The sequence below is a fragment of the Bison bison genome, unplaced genomic scaffold (genome assembly GCF_000754665.1).
Source record: "Bison bison bison isolate TAMUID 2011002044 unplaced genomic scaffold, Bison_UMD1.0 scf7180017864043, whole genome shotgun sequence".
Taxonomy (NCBI): domain Eukaryota; kingdom Metazoa; phylum Chordata; class Mammalia; order Artiodactyla; family Bovidae; genus Bison; species Bison bison.
Window position 1 is genome coordinate 179,613 of NW_011494615.1, and position 18,064 is coordinate 197,676.

The following is an 18,064-nucleotide window of genomic DNA, read 5'->3' on the forward strand; positions in this document are numbered from 1 at the left end:
TCTGTCACCCTCTTCTCCCTCTGCCTTCAGTGCTTCCCAGCATCAGGGTCTTTTCCAATGAATCAGCTGTTCACATCAGGTGGCCAAAGTATTGGAGCTTCAGCATCAGAACTTCCAATAAGTTTTCGGGGTTGCTTTCCTTTAGGATTGACTGGATTGATCTCCTTGCTATTCAAGGGACTCTCAAGAGGCTTCTCTAGCACCACTGTTCAAAAGCATCAATTCTTCAGTGCTCTGCCTTCTTTATGGTTCAGCTTTGTACATGACTACTGGAAATTACAGTGTTATAGTCTGAAGTTAAACCAGAGAAGAGTGGGAGAGAAAGTCTCATTACTTATCAGAATCTGGGAGGCAATGAGAAACTGTCTCATAACAGCCTCCCACAGGGATAGGGACAGAAGTGGGAGATGGCCTGAAAAGCTTGTAAAGATCCTCTTTTGTTCTGGAAGGATCACAAGGTGGTCTGCCAAGACTCAGATTAGCTATAGTTCAAGGCTTTGCCTGCATGGCCTATATATTGGCCAAACCAATAGACATGAGTGAAACTGCCAGAGCACCATGGTAGAGGCAATTCTCCTACAACTTTACCTCCTAACTTTTTGCCATGCAACGTGTGCAATTTTAGTTCCCTGACCAGGGATCAAACCCACAACCCCTGCATTGGAAGCATGGATACTTACCCACTGGACCACCAGGGCAGTTCCTAACTCCTTACTTCTAACACATAAAGAATTCTGAGAAGCATGTCACCACGTAGGTCACCAGATACTCTAGTTCATTGTACTGAAAGAGGATTGGGCCAAATATATTCCATTTGTCTCAGGCAGCACTGGACAGGAGTGACAGTGATTGTGACTCACAGTAGTATAACCAGGCTCACTGTAGGAAAGACCATGGTGAGGCTCCACATCCAGAACTAAATGTGTCATTAATCCCTGTGGGGCAAGAAAAACTGGCAATGGCACATACCTCAGCTAAACTGGCCAGTGAGAAATCCAGGGCAATACAATTGTCCATCATCATTCATGCTAGAGAATTTAAGAAAATCAGTGATCTCTGAAAAATGTACAAGAGACTCCAACAGTAACATAAAGCTAAAGGGAATTATGTCAATGTCTAGAAAGTTAATTCTGTTCTGCTGTTTTTTGATGAGGCTGTTCCTTTCTGGAGTCAGTGGCTATTGGGAGGATTCTGAGAACTTTTAAACTAAGATCTGGCCAGTAGTCAAATTGAGGGTAGTGGTAAAAGCCTGGGTTAAATTGGCCAGATATCCTACAGACAAAAGCTAAGCTAGACTAATTATCTCTGCCTCTGCTCCTGACTTCCCAGAGTCTAGGGTGTTTTTGCCTTACAAACTAGGATTGTTTCTCTCCTTCCACAGCCATAGAATCATTACATCTAGTCTCTGGAACAATCACTTCACCTTTTCCCCAATCCTCCCCACGTCTTCTCACACTATATGCTACAGCTCATCCCTAGTTAGCTAAGAAGTTCCTTTCTTATATAATGTATAACACCCAAGACCATCTACCACCCTGTGACATGTGAGCCATGCCAAGACCACATTAGAATTATCACCTTGTAAATTCTTGATCACTCTTTGTGACCTCATGAATTATATAGTCCATGGAATTCTCCAGGCCAGAATACTGGAATGGGCAGCCTTTCCCTTCTCCAGGGGATCTTCCTGACCCAGGGAACAAACCCAGGTCTCCCGCATTGCAGGCGGATTCTTTACCAGCTGAGCCACCAGGGAAGTCCAAGAATACTAGAGTGGGAAGCCTATCCCTTCTCCAGGGGAATCTTCCTGACCCCGGCCCAGGAATTGAACTGGGGTCTCCTTCATTGCAGGTAGATTCTTAACCAGATGAGCTACCAGGGAATCCCTACAATTATCTATAATTGCCCAAATCTAATTACATCTGTAATTTTTCATCTGAGTACTAATTTCACTATATGCCGTAAACTTTGGTTTTCATTTTCATTCATCTCAAGGTGTTTTCTAATTTCTCTAGTAAATCCTTCTCTCAGGAAAGCATTAGGAAGCTTGTACATAGATTCTTGCAGACTCCATGTTTGTCTTTTCCCCTGATGATTTGGCTATGTATCTTTAATACACCACTGTAATAAATTTCGGTTATGAGTAAAACTATAGGCCAAGTCCTCTGAGTTCTTCTAGGCAATTCTCTGCATGTGAAGGTGGTTCTAGAGATCCATGACATGGGTCATGGGAACTAGACTGCATAACAGATGTTAAGCATTTCGCTTAATTCCTGGCTCATGGTAAATTCTTAATATAAAATTGGTAAAAATTTTAAATGGTAAAAATGTAAGCGGTCATGGTGGCAAAAGGCATGACCAGCAGAGGGCCATGAACAGGACAGAGACCCAAGCTCCCAGATTTACTGCCATAGAGTGTCTCCAGACTGAGGACCCCCAAAGCACCGACCTAAAATCTCCATTAAGTGCAGGGCGGGGCAGTGGAAATGCCTCATGGGCCTTCCGGCCCCTAGGCCCGAGGTCCCTCTAGCGAGCCCAGAGGACACCTCTGCAGGTCGTTGATCCTCCCAGTTCAGTTCAGTTTAGTCGCTCAGTTGTGTCCAACTCTTTGCGACCCCATGGACTGCAGCACACCAGGCCTCCCTGTCCATCACCAACTCCTGGAGTCTACTCAAACACATGTCCATTAAATCAGTGATGCCATTCAACCATCTCATCCTCTGTTCTCCCCTTCTCCTCCTGCCCTCAGTCTTTCCCAGGATCAGAGTCTTTTCAAATGAGTTCTTCGTATCAGGTGGCCAAAGTATGGGAGTTTCAGCTTCAGCATCAGTCCTTCCAATGGATATTCAGGACTGATTTCCTTTAGGATGGACTGGTTGGATCTCCTTGCAGTCCAAGGGACTCTCAAGAGTCTTCTCCAACACCACAGTTCAAAAGCACCAATTCTGCGGCACTCAGCTTTCTTTATAGTCCAACTCTCACATCCATACATGACCACTGGAAAAACCAAAGCTTTGACTAGATGGACTTTGTCGACAAAGTAACGTCCCTGGTTTTTAATATGCTGTCTAGGTTGGTCATAGCTTTTCTTCCAAGGAGGAAGCATCTTTTAATTTCATGGCTGCAGTCACCATCTGCAGTGATTTTGGAGCCCAAAAAAATAAAGTCTGACACTGTTTCCACTGTTTCCCCATCTCTTTGCCATGAAGTGATGGGACCAGATGACATGATCTTTGTTTTCTGAATGTTGAGCTTTAAGCCAATTTTTTCACTCTCCACTTTCACTTTCATCAAGAGGCTCTTTAGTTCTTCTTCACTTTCTGCCATAAGGGTGGTGTCATCTGCATATCTGAGGTTATTGATATTTCTTCCAGCAATCTTGATTCCAGCTGGTGCTTCATCCAGACCGGCATTTCTCATGATGTACTCTCCATATAAGTTAAATAAACAGGGTGACAATATACAGCCTTGACGTACTCCTTTCCCCATTTGGAACAAGTCTGTTGTTCCATGTCTGGTTCTAACTGTTGTTTCCTGACCTGCATACAGATTTCTCAGGAGGCAGGTCAGGTGGTCTGGTACTCCCACCTCTTTCAGAATTTTCCATAGTTTATTGTGATCTACACAAAGGCTTTGGCGTAGTCAATAAAGCAGATATAGATGTTTTTCTGGAACTCTCTTGCTTTTTTGATGATCCAACAGATGTAGGCAATTTGGTCTCTGATTCCTCTGCCTTTTCTAAATCCAGCTTGAACACCTGGAAGTTCACGGTTCATGTACTGTTGAAGCCTGGCTTGGAGAATTTTGAGCATTACTTTGCTAGTGTGTGAGATTGAGTGCAATTGTGCAGTAGTTTGAGCATTCTTTGGCATTGCCTTTCTTTGGGATTGGAATGAAAATTGACCTTTTCCAGTCCTGTGGCCACTGCTGAGTCTTCCAAATTTGCTGGCATATTGAGTGCAGCACTTTCACAGCATCATCTTTCAGGATTTGGAATAGCTCAACTGGAATTCCATCACCTCCACTAGCTTTGTTCGTAGTGATGCTTTCTAAGGCCCACTTGACTTCACATTCCAGGATGTCTGGCTCTAGGTGAGTGATCACATCATCATGCTTATCTGAGTCATGAAGATCTTTTTTGTATAGTTCTTCTGTATCTTCTTGCCACCTCCTCTTAATACCCTCTGCTTCGGTTAGGTCCATACCATTTCTGTACTTTATTGAGCCCATCTTTGCATGAAATGTTCCCTTGGTATCTCTGATTTTCTTGAAGAGGTCTCTAGTCTTTCCCATTCTATTGTTTTCCTCTATTTCTTTGCATTGGTCACTGAGGAAGGCTTTCTTATCTCTCCTTGCTATCCTTTGGAACACTGCATTCAAATGGGTATATCACTAAAAGTCAGACGTGACTGAGAGATTTCACTTTCCCTTTTCACTTTCATGCATTGGAGAAGGAAATGGCAACCCACTCCAGTGTTCTTGCCTGGAGAATCCCAGGGACGGGGGAGCCTGGTGAGCTGCTGTCTATGGGGTCGCACAGAGTCGAACACGACTGAAGTGACTTAGCATTAGCATTAGCATCTTTCCTTTTCTCCTTTGCCTTTCGGTTCTCTTCTCAGCTATTTGTAAGGCCTCCTCAGACAACCATTTTGCCTTTTGCATTTCTTTTTTGGGGATGGTCTTGATCACTGCCTCCTGTACAATGTCACGAACCTCTGTCCATAGTTCTTCAGGCACTCTATCAGATCTAATTCCTTGAATCTATTTTTCACTTCCACTGTATAGTGGTAAGGGATTTGATTTAGGTCATACCTGAATGGTCTAGTGGTTTTCCCTACTGTCTTCAGTTTAAGTCTGAATTTGGCACTAAGGAGTACATCATTTGAGCCACAGTCACCTCCCGGTCTTGTTTTTGCTGACTTATATATAGAGCTTCTCCATCTTTGACTCCAAAAAATATAATCAATCTGATTTTGGTATTAACTATCTGGTGATGTCCATGTGTAGAGTCTTCTCTTGTGTTGTTGGAAGAGGGTGTTTGCTATGACCACTGCGTTCTCTTGGCAAAACTCTATTAGCCTTTGCCGTGCTTTGTTCTGTACTCCAAGGCTCCCGGACTGCCCTGCAACTCCATTGTGATGCCGCCCCCACCCTGCCCTGCAGCTGCGGCTGGACTGTGTGAGGCTGAGACTTGCCATAGGCTTGTGGTGCACACTCTGGACCGCTGGGTCCCAGCCACTCCAGAGGGTTGGGAGGGCAGCGCCTGGGCCAACACCCTGGGACAGGCCACCCTTCAGTGGCCCTGGTGGGCTGGCCCCCTATACACAAGAGTGGCTGGACCTGCTGGCGTGAGAAGAGTTCAGTGCAATGGTGATTGGTCAGAGCTCAAATTCGCACTGAGCTGGAGACTCCTCCCGCTCTGAACACTCTGGCCACACTGGCCCTCTTGAGATGACCCCACCACTTGCTTTAGAAGAATGTCCCCTATATCCTTACACACAGCACACATTTACCTGGTCTTGTTGTCCTCCACTAATGATCCTGATCAGTGCAACCTCCCTGATTCCCCATCCTCCTTCCTGTTCAGCCCTTCTTTGTAGCACTTAACACAATTGTGATTATATGCTTCTTCGGTGGAAGCCATAAACTCCAAGAGGGCAGGGACCAGGTCTGTCTCATTTAGGGTTGCAGCAAAATTTCTGGTTTAAGTGCACAGCAGGTATCTGTTAAATGGATAGACAAGGCTGTTCCAAGAAAGGAGGAAATGAATGGATGAGTGGGTGTGAGTGAATAAGTGAATAAATGAAGGAGAGAATGAATGAATAAATGAAGGAAAGAATGAATGTAAGGTAGTGGTGGTTGTTGTTGTACAGTTGCTAAGTGGTGTCTGACTCCTTTTTTACCCCATGGGCTGTCCATGGCATTTTTCCAGGCAAGAAAACTGGAGTGGCTTGGCATTTCCTTCTCCAAGGGATCTTCCTGACCCAGGAATTGAACCCATAGCTCTTGCATTATGGGTGGGTTCTTTACTGCTGACAAGCCAGGTGGGGCTGCCATCCATTAAAAACTGAGGGACAGGGACTTCTCTGTTGGTCCATTTGTTCAGACTCCAAGCTCCCAAACAGCAGCACAGGTTTAATCCCTGGTAGGGAAACAGATCCCACAAGTCAAATGGTACGACCAAAAAAAAAAAAAAAAATCCGAATCCCAAAATACAAAAAAATACTAAAAATACTAAGGGACAAAGTCAAGCTCTTTGGACTTGACTCACAGTTTCTGACCTTTTTCTTTTTTTGGCAGACCCTCAGCCTGTGGGGTCTTAGTTCCCTGACCAGGGACTGAACCCGGGCCACAGCAGTAAAAGCAGAGTCCTAATCAGTGGGCCACCAGGGAATTCCCTTTCTGACCATATCCTAAGGATGGGGAGAGTTGTTGGAGCTGAGTACTTGCTGTGGTTGCCCTGAGCAACCAGAGAGGACTTCATGGATGCTGAGTGTGGATATTTTCAGCTCCCTAGTGGGAGGAGCTACACATGGGAGCTCACTCAAGAGAAATCGTATGATTGTCTGAAGAGACAAAGTCCCTGTTTGCAGGTCATTTCAGAAGTTAAAGAGTAACTTGAGGGTTGTCACAACTGGTTGAATTCAGTCTGAACCTCATATATTGCTACAATGAGCTAGGCTGCTGAACCAAAGTCTTAAGAGCCAACAGTAGTTTTCTTCTTCTTGGGCCTGCTGACAGGATCTTAGCCTGACATGTCACTGAAGGTCCCTAGTAAATGGTCAACTCACCTCACCCAAGCCAGGGCCACTGTCAGAAAAAGTCCCTGCTATACTCTGTACCGAGATCCTTCTTGTGAAGTAAAGCAGTTGGTTTGAAGTCCCTATCATCTCTGACATTTCATAATTCCATGATTTACATTCTGTATTTCTTGGTAGAGAAGTGTGCAAGCCAGTTGGCGAGAGACTCAGAGACTCAAGTCTGAGCTTGTGTTTGAAGAAGCCTCTGTTTGGGAGAGTCTGTGGGTCTTTTAAAGAATGAGGAAGAGGTGGATGTAAAACTTAGTAAGTACTTCGTGCATTTCTGTTGAAGAAACTAGCAAATTAATGGATATATGAAGTCAAGAGTAAATAAAGGAGTGAGTGGTCAGTAAGTCACAAGGGCGGGCGTTGGGTCAAAGAAGTCTTGGCAGAGAAAATGCTGGACCGTGTCAGGAAAGGTTGGAACAAAGTCTGAAGCTCTTGCGGGGGCTGTGACCATAGCAAGAGGCTTCCTTCTGGCCTTCCTCCTGCTTCCTCCCACCTGCTCCTCTCACGTGACTAGGTCCTAACAAAATCAAGGGAAAGGGTTTGCTCTCGGGTACTGTCTCACCAGCTTTATTTACAGCAACTTGCAGCCACAGGGCAAGGTCCAGGTAGGAAGACCTTTCTATCCCCACTTTGTCCTCCCAAATCCTCTGGCACCCAGAGAACAGCACATCCAGAGCTCAACCTGGAACAGACCAGCCATGGTGCTCTGGGGTCCAGCGCTGGGAGCCCTGCTAGTGGCCATTGTGGGATATCTGTGCCTTCGGGGGCTGCTCCGGCAACGAAGACCCAAGGAGCCCCCGCTGGATAAGGGCCCCGTGCCCTGGCTGGGCCATGCCATGGCTTTCCGGAAGAATATGTTCGAATTTCTGAGGCACATGCAGGCCAAACATGGGGACATATTCACGGTACAGCTAGGGGGCCAGTACTTCACCTTTGTCATGGACCCTCTGTCTTTTGGCCCTATCCTCAAGGATGCGCAGAGGAAGCTAGACTTTGTGGAGTATGCTCAAAAACTGGTGCTAAAGGTATTTGGATACCGCTCTGTGCAGGGAGACTATAGGATGATACACTCAGCCAGCACCAAGCACCTCATGGGGGAAGGCTTGGAGGAGCTCAACAAAGTCATGTTAGACACCCTGTCCTTGGTTATGCTGGGGCCCACAGGCCCCAGTCTGGACACCCACCACTGGCGTGAGGATGGCCTCTTTCACTTCTGCTACAACATCTTGTTCAAGGCTGGCTACCTGAGCTTGTTCGGCTACACAAAGGACAAGGAGCAGGACCTGCTGCAGGCAGAGGAGCTATTCCTGGAGTTTCGCAAGTATGACCGCCTGTTCCCCCGGTTTGTTTACTCCCTGCTGGGGCCCCGGGAGTGGCTGGAAGTGGGCCGGCTCCAGCGTCTCTTCCATAAGGAACTCTCGGTGGAACACAACCTGGAGAAGTACGGCGTAAGCAACTGGATCACCTACATGCTTCAGTTTCTGAGGGAGCAGGGTGTCTCCCCAGCCATGCAGGACAAGTTCAACTTCATGATGCTCTGGGCCTCCCAGGGGAACACAGGGCCGACCTCTTTCTGGGCCCTCTTGTTCCTCCTGAAGCACCCAGAGGCCATGCGGGCTGTGAGGGAGGAGGCCACCCGGCTCCTGGGAGAGGTCAGGCTGGAGGCTAAGCAGTCCTTCAAGTTCGGTGCCCTGCACCACATGCCGGTGCTGGACAGTGTGATGGAAGAGACACTGCGGCTGAGGGCCTCGCCCACCCTCCTCAGGGTGGTGAACGATGACCAGATCCTGCAGATGGCCAGTGGGCAGGAGTACCTGCTCCGCAGTGGAGACATCCTGGCCCTCTTCCCTTACCTCTCAGTGCACATGGACCCCGACATCCACCCCGAGCCCACCGCCTTCAGGTACGATCGCTTCCTCACCCCCAGTGGCAGCCGAAAAGTAGACTTCTACAAGGCAGGCAAGAAGATCCGCCACTATACCATGCCGTGGGGCTCGGGTGTCTCCATCTGCCCTGGGAGGTTCTTGGCCCTCAACGAGATGAAGCTCTTTATCCTGCTCATGGTCATGAACTTTGACCTGGAGTTGGTGGACCCTGCCACACCTGTGCCACCCGTGGACCCCCAGCGCTGGGGCTTTGGCACCACACAGCCCAGCCACGAGGTGCGATTCCGCTACCGCCTGCGGCCTGCGGAGTGAGCTCTGTCCAAGAGGCCGAAGTCTGGCTGGGGGTGCTCCCCTGGGTCTCTGCCTCCTCTTGCCCACCCCTCTAAAGCCCCAGACCACCCCCTTCCTCTGTCCCCTGCTTGTCCTCCCTGCTCTTTGGCATCCTTCTGATCACCTCACAGGCTGATACTTCTCTCTTGAAAACACCATCTTTCACAGCAGATGCTGCATAACTTGCCTCTCATAGGAAGTCCAAGGAAGGGGAAATAACTGTGGGCAACTCAGTTTGGGGGATAATACATGCCATGATAAATCTCACGCAGTACAGACACCGGTTACAGTGAGTCATATAGCATCTTGCAAACATTGGTCTCCACCCTCCCACTCTGCTTTGCTTGTTTTCCTCAACACTCACCCTGTGGGATTCAGGGCCTAGAACAGTGTCATCCGATAGCCATATGAGGCAAGCCACATGTGTAATTTTTCATCTCCTAGCTGACATATTTTTAAAAGTAAGAAGAAACTGGTGAAATTCATTTTTCTACTGTATTTTACTTGTCCTGATGTATCTAAAATATTAGCATTTCAACAAGGAGTCATACAAAAGTATTAATTAAATATTTTTACATTTCTTTTTCCCTCCAAGATCTGGTCTGTACTTTTTAACCCTTCACACTGAGTGCTCAATAGCCGTGTGGCTTCTGTAATGGACAGAGCAGCTCTAGAAAAGGGTGGCCTTTCATGGAAGAGATATGCAAGGTCCCTCCTCCCTGCCCTCCTCTCCCCTCTGCACCCCCACCTTGGGGTGATTTCAACCCTTCACTTGGTTTCCACAACCATTGCTAAGCTCAGAGCTCTCTCCTACCTCCAGACCCCCAATATCCCCACAGCGATCTCCCAGCACCTCTGATTCAGTTCAGCCCACACAGAACTCAGCATCTGTGCCCCCCCACACACACCTCTGCCCTGAACCACGCCCATCTCCTGATTTCCCTGCCTCTCTGCTCAGGACATCACCATCCACCCCATCCCCTTAGGCAGATACAGAGGACACACCCTCAGCCCCTCCCTTTCTCTCTCCCACAGGGAGAGAGCTCTGTCATCTGACCCCTGTGGTGCCACCGAACCATGGTCCCGCTTCCCCACCCCTGCTACCCTTCTTAGAGCTCAATCCCAGCATCTCTTTCCACGTGGGGCCTGTGGACTCTGTTTACCCTACTGCCAGAGACTTTTTTTTCCAAAAGCACCTCTGAGCATCCCCTTTTTACTTTTCTGGCTCCTCATCACCTCCCCGCAGTTGATATTTAAGTTTTGCCACATGCAGTTCCCGAATTTTCAATCCAGGGCAATTCAACTTTGACACTTTCTCCAGTGGAACTGTCCGTACAATGCTTGTTTTCACTCTCAGCCCCGGGGCCGGCTATTCCTGGAAGCCTCTTGAACATCACCATCTGGCCAGAGATGGCCTCCTCCCCAGCCCCTCCCTGGAGCACCCTGCCACTGCGTGTATCACAGCCCATCTGTCATGTCATTGCTTTCTGTGTCCTGTTTCCAGCCTCCTGCACCTGCTTCAGACTGCAGCCCACAGGGCTTGGTATCTTATTCCTTCATCTCTGACCTCAATTCCCTAAACGTAGATTAAATTACAGAAACCTGACTTCCAGTCTTGTCTACTTTACTTTGGCTCATGTCCTCCTAGCCTTCATTCCATCCAGCCAAAAATTTTGTTCTGAGCACTACTGTCTGCCAGGCTCTGTGCTGGGTTTTGCAGGTGGCTCTGGGAGGTGGGCAGAGAAGGCAATGGCACCCCACTCCAGTACTCTTCCCTGGAAAATCCCATGGATGGAGGAGCCTGGTAGGCTGCAGCCCATGGGGTCGCGAAGAGTCAGACACGACTGAGGGACTTTACTTTCACTTTTCACTTTCATGCATTGGAGAAGGAAATGGCAACCCACTCCAGTGTTCTTGCCTGAAGAATCCCAGGGACGGGGGAGCCTGGTGGGCTGCTGTCTCTGGTGTCGCACAGAGTTGGACACGACTGAAGCGACAGCAGCAGCAGCAGCTGGGAGGTGGAAGAAAGCAGTGATGCTTTAGAAGCTCAGCAAGAAAGAGACGGCACTGTGGCTCAGGGGCTCCCTGGGAAAGGTTTCTCGGTGGACATATCGGTGCACAGGGAGGATGCCGACCGAGGGAGACATGGAGCATCCGGGCAGGGCATATCCGTCGGGAATCCTTAGGTCGCAGGTAACAGAAGACCACCACCCCAAACTGAAAAGACATCCCTTGGTTCCTGTCACTGTCAAGTGCAGGCTTGGGATGTCCTTCAGCCGGGCCTTGATTCTGGGGCTTTGGCATTGACCGCAGGATCTGCTCACTCACTGCTGTCACCTCCCCTTCTGAAGTTCGAGCTGATGGAGGAGCAGCCTAGACCTCACACCCTCCTGGCTTCTGTTTCATGCCTCTGTTCTAGCATGTTCTAGTCGAGTTGCATTTCACAAGCTCTGCCTGGGCCTGGGCCCATCCCTAAATGAATCACTGTATCAGGGAAACGTAAGGCCAAAGTTGGCCCAAGATCCGTGCCCCACCCAAATACCACCCAAAGCACAGGACAAAGTGACTCTGGAGTGGTTTCCCAGAGCAGGTAGGACTCAGTTACAAAACAAGGGTGAGGGGATACTTGGCTGGAAAATGACCCCTGTTCCATGAGGGAGCCAACCAGCAAAGAGCAGAGATGGGAATGTGAAGGAAACAGCAACAGGTGTGGTGCCCAGGAAATGAAAAGCCAGGAGAAGGAGTGTCGGGGTGAAATGGTGTGTGGGATTCTGACTGTGAAAAGTCCAGCTTTAAGACTGGACAGAGGTCCTGGATTTGATGGTGTAGGCTCTGAGGGACCCCTGAAGGCTCCTGAGTGAGGGCACGGGAGGCAAAAGGAGGGAGAAGCTCCTGGACCACCAGAAATATGTGTTTACTCTGCCTCCCACCTGCGGACTCTCATGGGTGGAGACCCTCCAGCCCCTCCTGACAGCCAGCCCCTGGAGCCAGCATGAGGACTGTGATATTAAACAAAATTATGATAATATTTTCCCAGCCGAGCTTCAGGGAAAGGGGAAGCCTGGTGGGTGGCAGACATCTGACTACTCTGCAGGGTGTGGGAGTGATGCTGAGGGTGCTGTGGTCAGGGGCTGCTGGGTGCAGCTCAGATGACACACGAGCCCGAGGATGGGCAGCACAGAGGTCAGCTGTTAAACTAAGGCGGCCTTTCAGGCAAGCGAGTACGGACTTCGGGAGGGCAGTGAAGGAAGAGGAGGGTGAGGGAGGGAGAGAGCGAACGCTGCTGATGGCTGAGGACTGAGAACTGACCAGTGGGATCAGCAACATGGTCACTGAGGCCTCTGAAGGGAAGATTTCAGTGGATGCACCAAGGAGCTGGGTCCCCTCTGCTCTCATGGACTGTGGTGTGACCGTTCAGGCTGTTTTTCCCTCTGTCCCCCTTGCCGGGGAGCTCTCAGCCAGCCTCTCCCCGAGGTCACTCATGCCCATTACATCTTCCTGGGCCGTGAGCCCGCTACTCTCAGAATAGCTGGACGGCAGGGCCTGTTGCCTTCTGAGCACAGTGGCCAGGAAAGCCTTGAGATACTGGCGGAAGCGGTGGCTGGAGAAGGCGTAGAGGACGGGGGTGAAGCAGCAGTGCAGGAAGGCGATGCTCTCCGTCACCTGCAGCGCATAGTCCAGGTGCTGGCTGACCCTGCAGTCCCCAAAGACTTGCAGGTCCAGCAGCGAGTGCAGGAACAAGGTGAGATTGTACGGGAACCACAGCACAAAGAAGGCCACCACCAGAGCTACGGCCATCCTCAGGGCCCGCCTCTGGCCCGGGGGCCTCAGACTCACCAGCACAGAGCCAATGCGGGAGTAGAAGAAGATCATGGCAAGGAGGGGGAGGAGAAACCCCAGGAGGTTCTGCTGGAAGCGGAGGAAGAGCTTCCAGATGGTCCCATGTCCCCCAAAATCTGCATAGCACTCCCACATGCCCGGGGAGTTCTCATGCGTCCTCACAAAGACCATGTCAGGAATGGAGACAGCCAGGGCCATAGCCCACACACTGGCTGCAAGCAACAGGCTCTTGGCTCGGGTCCTCAGTCGGTGGTAGGGCCGAGCGCAGACAATCTCCAGGTACTTGTCCAGGCTCATGCAGCTGATGAAGAAGATGCCACTGTAGAAGTTCACGGTATAGAGGGTGCTCACCACCTTGCATAAGACGCTCCCAAAGACCCAATGCCATGCCACAGAGATGCCCCAGAAGGGCAGTGTCACCACAAACAGGAGGTTGGAGATGGCCAGGTTCAGCAGATAGGTCTCGGTCATCCGTCTTCGAGGCACGAACCGCAGCAAGACCGCTAGGAGGAGGAGGTTTCCAACCAGGCCCAGCACAAAGATCAGGCTGTAGAAGACAGGTAGAAAGACTCTGCCAAATGACAGCACCTCGTCCTTCCTGCACAGCATGAAGATCATGTCCTCCAGGTAGTACTCATAGTCATAGAAGGAGCTGCTGTTCTCAGAACTGGCCACCTTGGTGGTGGGCGGCAGAGGGGAGGCGGTGGTGGCCATGGTGGGAGGATGCACCCAGTCCTGGAGCTCTGCGGGCCAGAGAGCAGTGTGAGCCACAGGAGACGGATCCAGGCCTTCCCGCCCTCTCTCCAAACCCACTGGAGCCCCTTTTCTGGGCTGGCCAATAGACTCTCCACATTTACACCAGTACCTGTGGGCTAGCGACTAGGAGTACAAGTGCGGGCAGCCCAAGGCTACCCCGTGATACTGCGGTCATCTTGGGTAGGTGACGTAACCTCAGGTGTTCTCACAGTATTCACTTCTCTTCTTTATTTTATCCCTCATCGTTTATAAAGACTGATACAGTCATTTGTGTCTTCTTTATTATTGAGGGATACCGATTCACCTGGGCTTCCCAGGTGGCACAAGTGGTAAAGAACCCACCTGCCAATGCAGGTAGATGTAAGAGACATGAGTTCTATCTCTGGGTTGGGACGACCCCCTGGAGGAGGGCAGGGCAATATTCTTGCCTAGAGAATCCCATGGACAGAGGAGCCTGGCAGCTTGCAGTCTATAGGGTTGCACAGAGTCGGACATGACTGAAGCGACTCAGCACACACCAATTCACCTGTTTATTGAGTCTGTATAGACTCCTGAGAGTCCCTTGGACTGCAAGGAGATCCAACCAGTCCATTCTAAAGGAGATCCGCCCTGGGTGTTCTTTGGAAGGAATGATGCTGAAGCTGAAACTCCAGTACTTTGGCCACCTCATGCAAAGAGTTGACTCACTGGAAAAGATTCTGATGCTGGGAGGGATTGGGGGCAGGAGGAGAAGGGGATGACAGAGGATGAGATGGCTGGATGGCATCACTGACTCGATGTACGTGAGTCTGAGTGAACTCTGCGAGTTGGTGATGGACAGGGAGGCCTGGCATGCTGCGATTCATGGGGTCGCAAAGAGTTGGACATGACTGAGTGACTGAACTGAACTGAACCCTTCCTCATGTGTGGCTTAAAATTAATCTTATTTGTGTGGTTTGTAATTTTTTTTTTAATTTAATGGCCATGCTACACAGCTTGCAAGATCTTAGTTCCCTGACCAGGGACTGAACTCACACCCCTGCAGTGGAAGCACAGAGTCTTAACTGCTAGACCACCAGGGAAGTTCCTTTTTTTTTTTTTTTTTAAATGAGAGCTTCTCTTCAGTGGGCTTGCTTCTTCTATATTTAGCTAGTGTGTCCACTCTGGCTTTGAGCTCTCTTTACTTCTGTCACTTGAGGATTCCCTTGCTTTGGTTATTTTAAAAGTATTTTTTGGGAGAACAAGATGGTGGAGGAGTAGGTAGACATGGAGTACATCTCTCTCCACAGATTCATCAGGAATACACCTTCAGACACAGAAGATCTTGCAGAACAACAGCTGAGAGCAGGCGGAGGACCTGACCACTGGAAAAGAATATATAGAACCATGCAAAATGGAGCCACAGCCAGAGGAATCAACTTTTCTGACTACAGACTACACTACAAAGCTACAATCATCAAGACAGTATGGTACTGGCATAAAAACAGAAATATAGACAATTGGAACAAGATAGAAAACACAGAGATAAACCCACACACCTGTAGCTACCATACTTTTGACAAAGGAGGCCAGAATATGCAATGGGGTGAAGGCAGTCTCTTCAATAAGTGGTGCTGGAAAAACTGGACAGCTACATGTAAAGGAATGAAATTAAAACACTTCCTAACACCATACACAGAATGTATTAAAGACCTAATTGTAAGACAAGAAAGTATAAAACTGTTAGAAGAAAACATAGTCAGAATCCTCTATGATGTAAGTCACAGAAAAATCCTCTATGACTCACCTCCTAGTGTAATGGATATAAAAACAAAAATAAACAAATGGGACATAATTAAACTTTAAAGCTTTTTCATAGCAAAAGAAACTATAAAGGTGAAAAGACAACCCTCAGAATGGGAGAAAGTAATAGCAAATGAAACAAGTAACAAAGGATTAATTTCTAAAATATACAAGCAGCTCATACAAGTCAATACCAGAAAAACAAATAACCCAGTCAAAAAGTGGAAAAAAGACCTAAACAGATATTTTCCCAAAGACATAAGATAGATAATAAATACATGAAAAGATGCTCAACATTGTTCATTATTAGAGAAATGCAAATCAAAACTACAATGAGATATCACCTCACACCAGTCAGAATGGCCATCATCAAAAAACCTACAGACAATAAATGCTGGAGAGGGTGTGGAGAAAAGGGAACACTCTTGGACTGTTGGTGGGAATGCAAATCGATACAGCCACTATGGAAGACAGTCGGAGATTCCTTTAAAAATTAGGAATAAAATCACTATGTGACTCAGCAATCACACTTCTAGGCATATACCCTGAGGAAACCAAAACCGAAAAAGACACGTATACCCCAATGTTCACTGCAGCACTATTTAGAATAGCTAGGACATGGAAGCAACCTAGATGTCTATCAACAGATGAAAGGATAAAGAAGCTGTGGTACATATACACAATGGAATGTTGCATGTGTGCATACTAAGTCACTTCAATCGTGTCTGACTCTTTGGGACCCTATGGAATGTAGCCTGCCAGGTTCCTCTGTCCATGGGATTCTCCAGGCAAGAATACTGGAGGGGGTTGCCATGCCCTCCTCCAGGAGATCTTCCCCACCCAGGGATCAAACTCGCATCTCCTAGGGCTCCTGCATCTCCTGCATTGCAGGCAGATTCTTTACCACTGAGCCATCAGGGAAGCCCATGGTGAAATATTCCTCAGCCATAAAAAGGGATATGTTTGAGTCAGTCCTGACGAGGCAGATGAACCCAGAGCCTATTATACGGAGTGAAGTAGGTCAGAAAGAGAAAAACAAATATCATATACTAACGTATATGGACGGAGAAGGCAATGGCACCCCACTCCAGTACTCTTGCCTGGAATATCCCATGGATGGAGGAGCCTGGTAGGCTGCAGTCCATGGGGTCACGAAGAGTTGGACACGACTGAGCGACTTCACTTTCGCTTTTCACTTTCCTGCATTGGAGAAGGAAATGGCATCCCACTCCAGTGTTCTTGCCTGGAGAATCCCAGGGATGGGGGAGCCTGGTGGCTGCCGTCTATGGGGTCACACAGAGTCGGACACTACTGAAGCGACTTAGCAGCAGCAGCAGCAGCAACGTATATGGAACATAGAAAGATGGTACCAATGAAATTACTTGAAGGGCAGCAATGTGGAGACACAGACATAGAGAGCAGACTGATGGACACTGCGGGGGTGGAGGAAAAAGGAGAGCATGGGATATATGGGCTATATGGAGAGAGTAACACGGAAACATACATTACCATATGCAAAATAGATAGCCAGTGGGAATTTGCTGTATGACTCTGAGAACTCAAACCGGGGCTCTGTAACAACCTAGAGGGGTGTGGTGGGGAGGGAGATGAGAGGGAGATTAAAGAGGGAGGAGGCATAGGTATGCCTGTGGTTGATTCACGTTAATGTTTGGCAGAAACCAACACAATACTGTAAAGCAATTACCCTTCAGATAAAAGTAAATTTATTTTTTAAATATTTTATGTATAAATACTTAGGTTTATGTCAATAATTTCATTTGTAAATATTCAATATGTTAAAAATATTTTATCTCCTCCTTCTAGATTTGCAGCAGAAAGGTATGAACCACCATGTTGATAGACTCAGAACCTACAAACCTACTAATTCCTCAGTTTTACCATCTTTAAAATGATATTAATAATTGTGCCCATTTCATGGGGTTCTCGTGAGGCTTAAACGTGATCATTCAGGCAGAGCAGTTCAAGCTCTATGAAGAATGCCCAGGACATAGGAGGCACTCAGCACACATTCGCTTAAATTACTGCTTTGCCCAGAAGTGAGTTCACCACCTTCCAAATCAGCCTCTTTTCCTCTATCTAACTGAACACCCACCACTAGCTACTCGGTCTCCTAAGACTGAACTGTAGGACATCGCAGACCCATTCCTTGCAGCCCCATCACCACCCCATGTGGCTCTACCTCCACACTGATGTCCTCAGGTCCCATTAAAATACACACATGATAAAAATATAATACTCTTTTAAAAAAATTAATACAAATGAAATATATATATGAAACAACCTCACGAAGTATACAAACATATGCTATGAAGGAGTACAAAGAGGTGAAAGGCAGGTAAGAGACAGGCAGAGGACTCACGACGGTGGCCGCCTGGGTAGGAGAAGCCAGCGACACGGGATGGAGCAGGTCACTGTTTAAGGTCAAGTTCCCCTGGACAGCAGTTTCCCAGGTTTTAGTTGTACTGTTAAGCGTAATTTTTAAAAGAAAGCCTCACATGTCTTTTTTGGAGAAATGTCTATTTAGTTCTTTGGCCCATTTTTTGATTGGGTCGTTTATTTTTCTGGAGTTGAGCTGTAGGAGTTGCTTGTATATTTTTGAGATTAGTTGTTTGTCGGTTGCTTCATTTGCTATTATTTTCTCCCATTCTGAAGGCTGTCTTT

The 18,064-nt window shown here is 48.2% G+C and overlaps 2 protein-coding genes across 9 annotated transcripts in view; one reads left to right on the plus strand and one right to left on the minus strand.

Moving 5' to 3' along the window:
* Positions 1-7,151: 7,151 nt before the first annotated feature.
* On the plus strand, positions 7,152-10,629 carry LOC104985319 (5-beta-cholestane-3-alpha,7-alpha-diol 12-alpha-hydroxylase). Of its 2 annotated transcripts, XM_010835425.1 has the most exons (2): positions 7,508-7,930; positions 10,141-10,227. In XM_010835425.1, the coding sequence occupies exons 1-2, from the start codon at positions 7,508-7,510 to the stop codon at positions 10,225-10,227; spliced, it is 510 nt and encodes a 169-aa protein (XP_010833727.1). The 2 variants fall into 2 exon arrangements, with proteins under 2 accessions (XP_010833726.1, XP_010833727.1); XM_010835424.1 differs by having other exon boundaries at positions 7,152-10,629.
* Positions 10,630-10,967: 338 nt separating this feature from the next.
* The window catches only part of ACKR2 (atypical chemokine receptor 2), a 75,222-nt gene continuing 68,125 nt past the window's right edge, over positions 10,968-18,064 (minus strand). For all 7 annotated transcript variants that reach the window (XM_010835433.1, XM_010835436.1, XM_010835435.1 and 4 more), the window contains one exon: positions 10,968-13,608. In XM_010835433.1, coding sequence (XP_010833735.1) covers positions 12,440-13,608 — 1,169 coding nt within the window. In that variant the 3' untranslated portion in view covers positions 10,968-12,439. The remainder of the gene's footprint in view (positions 13,609-18,064) is intronic.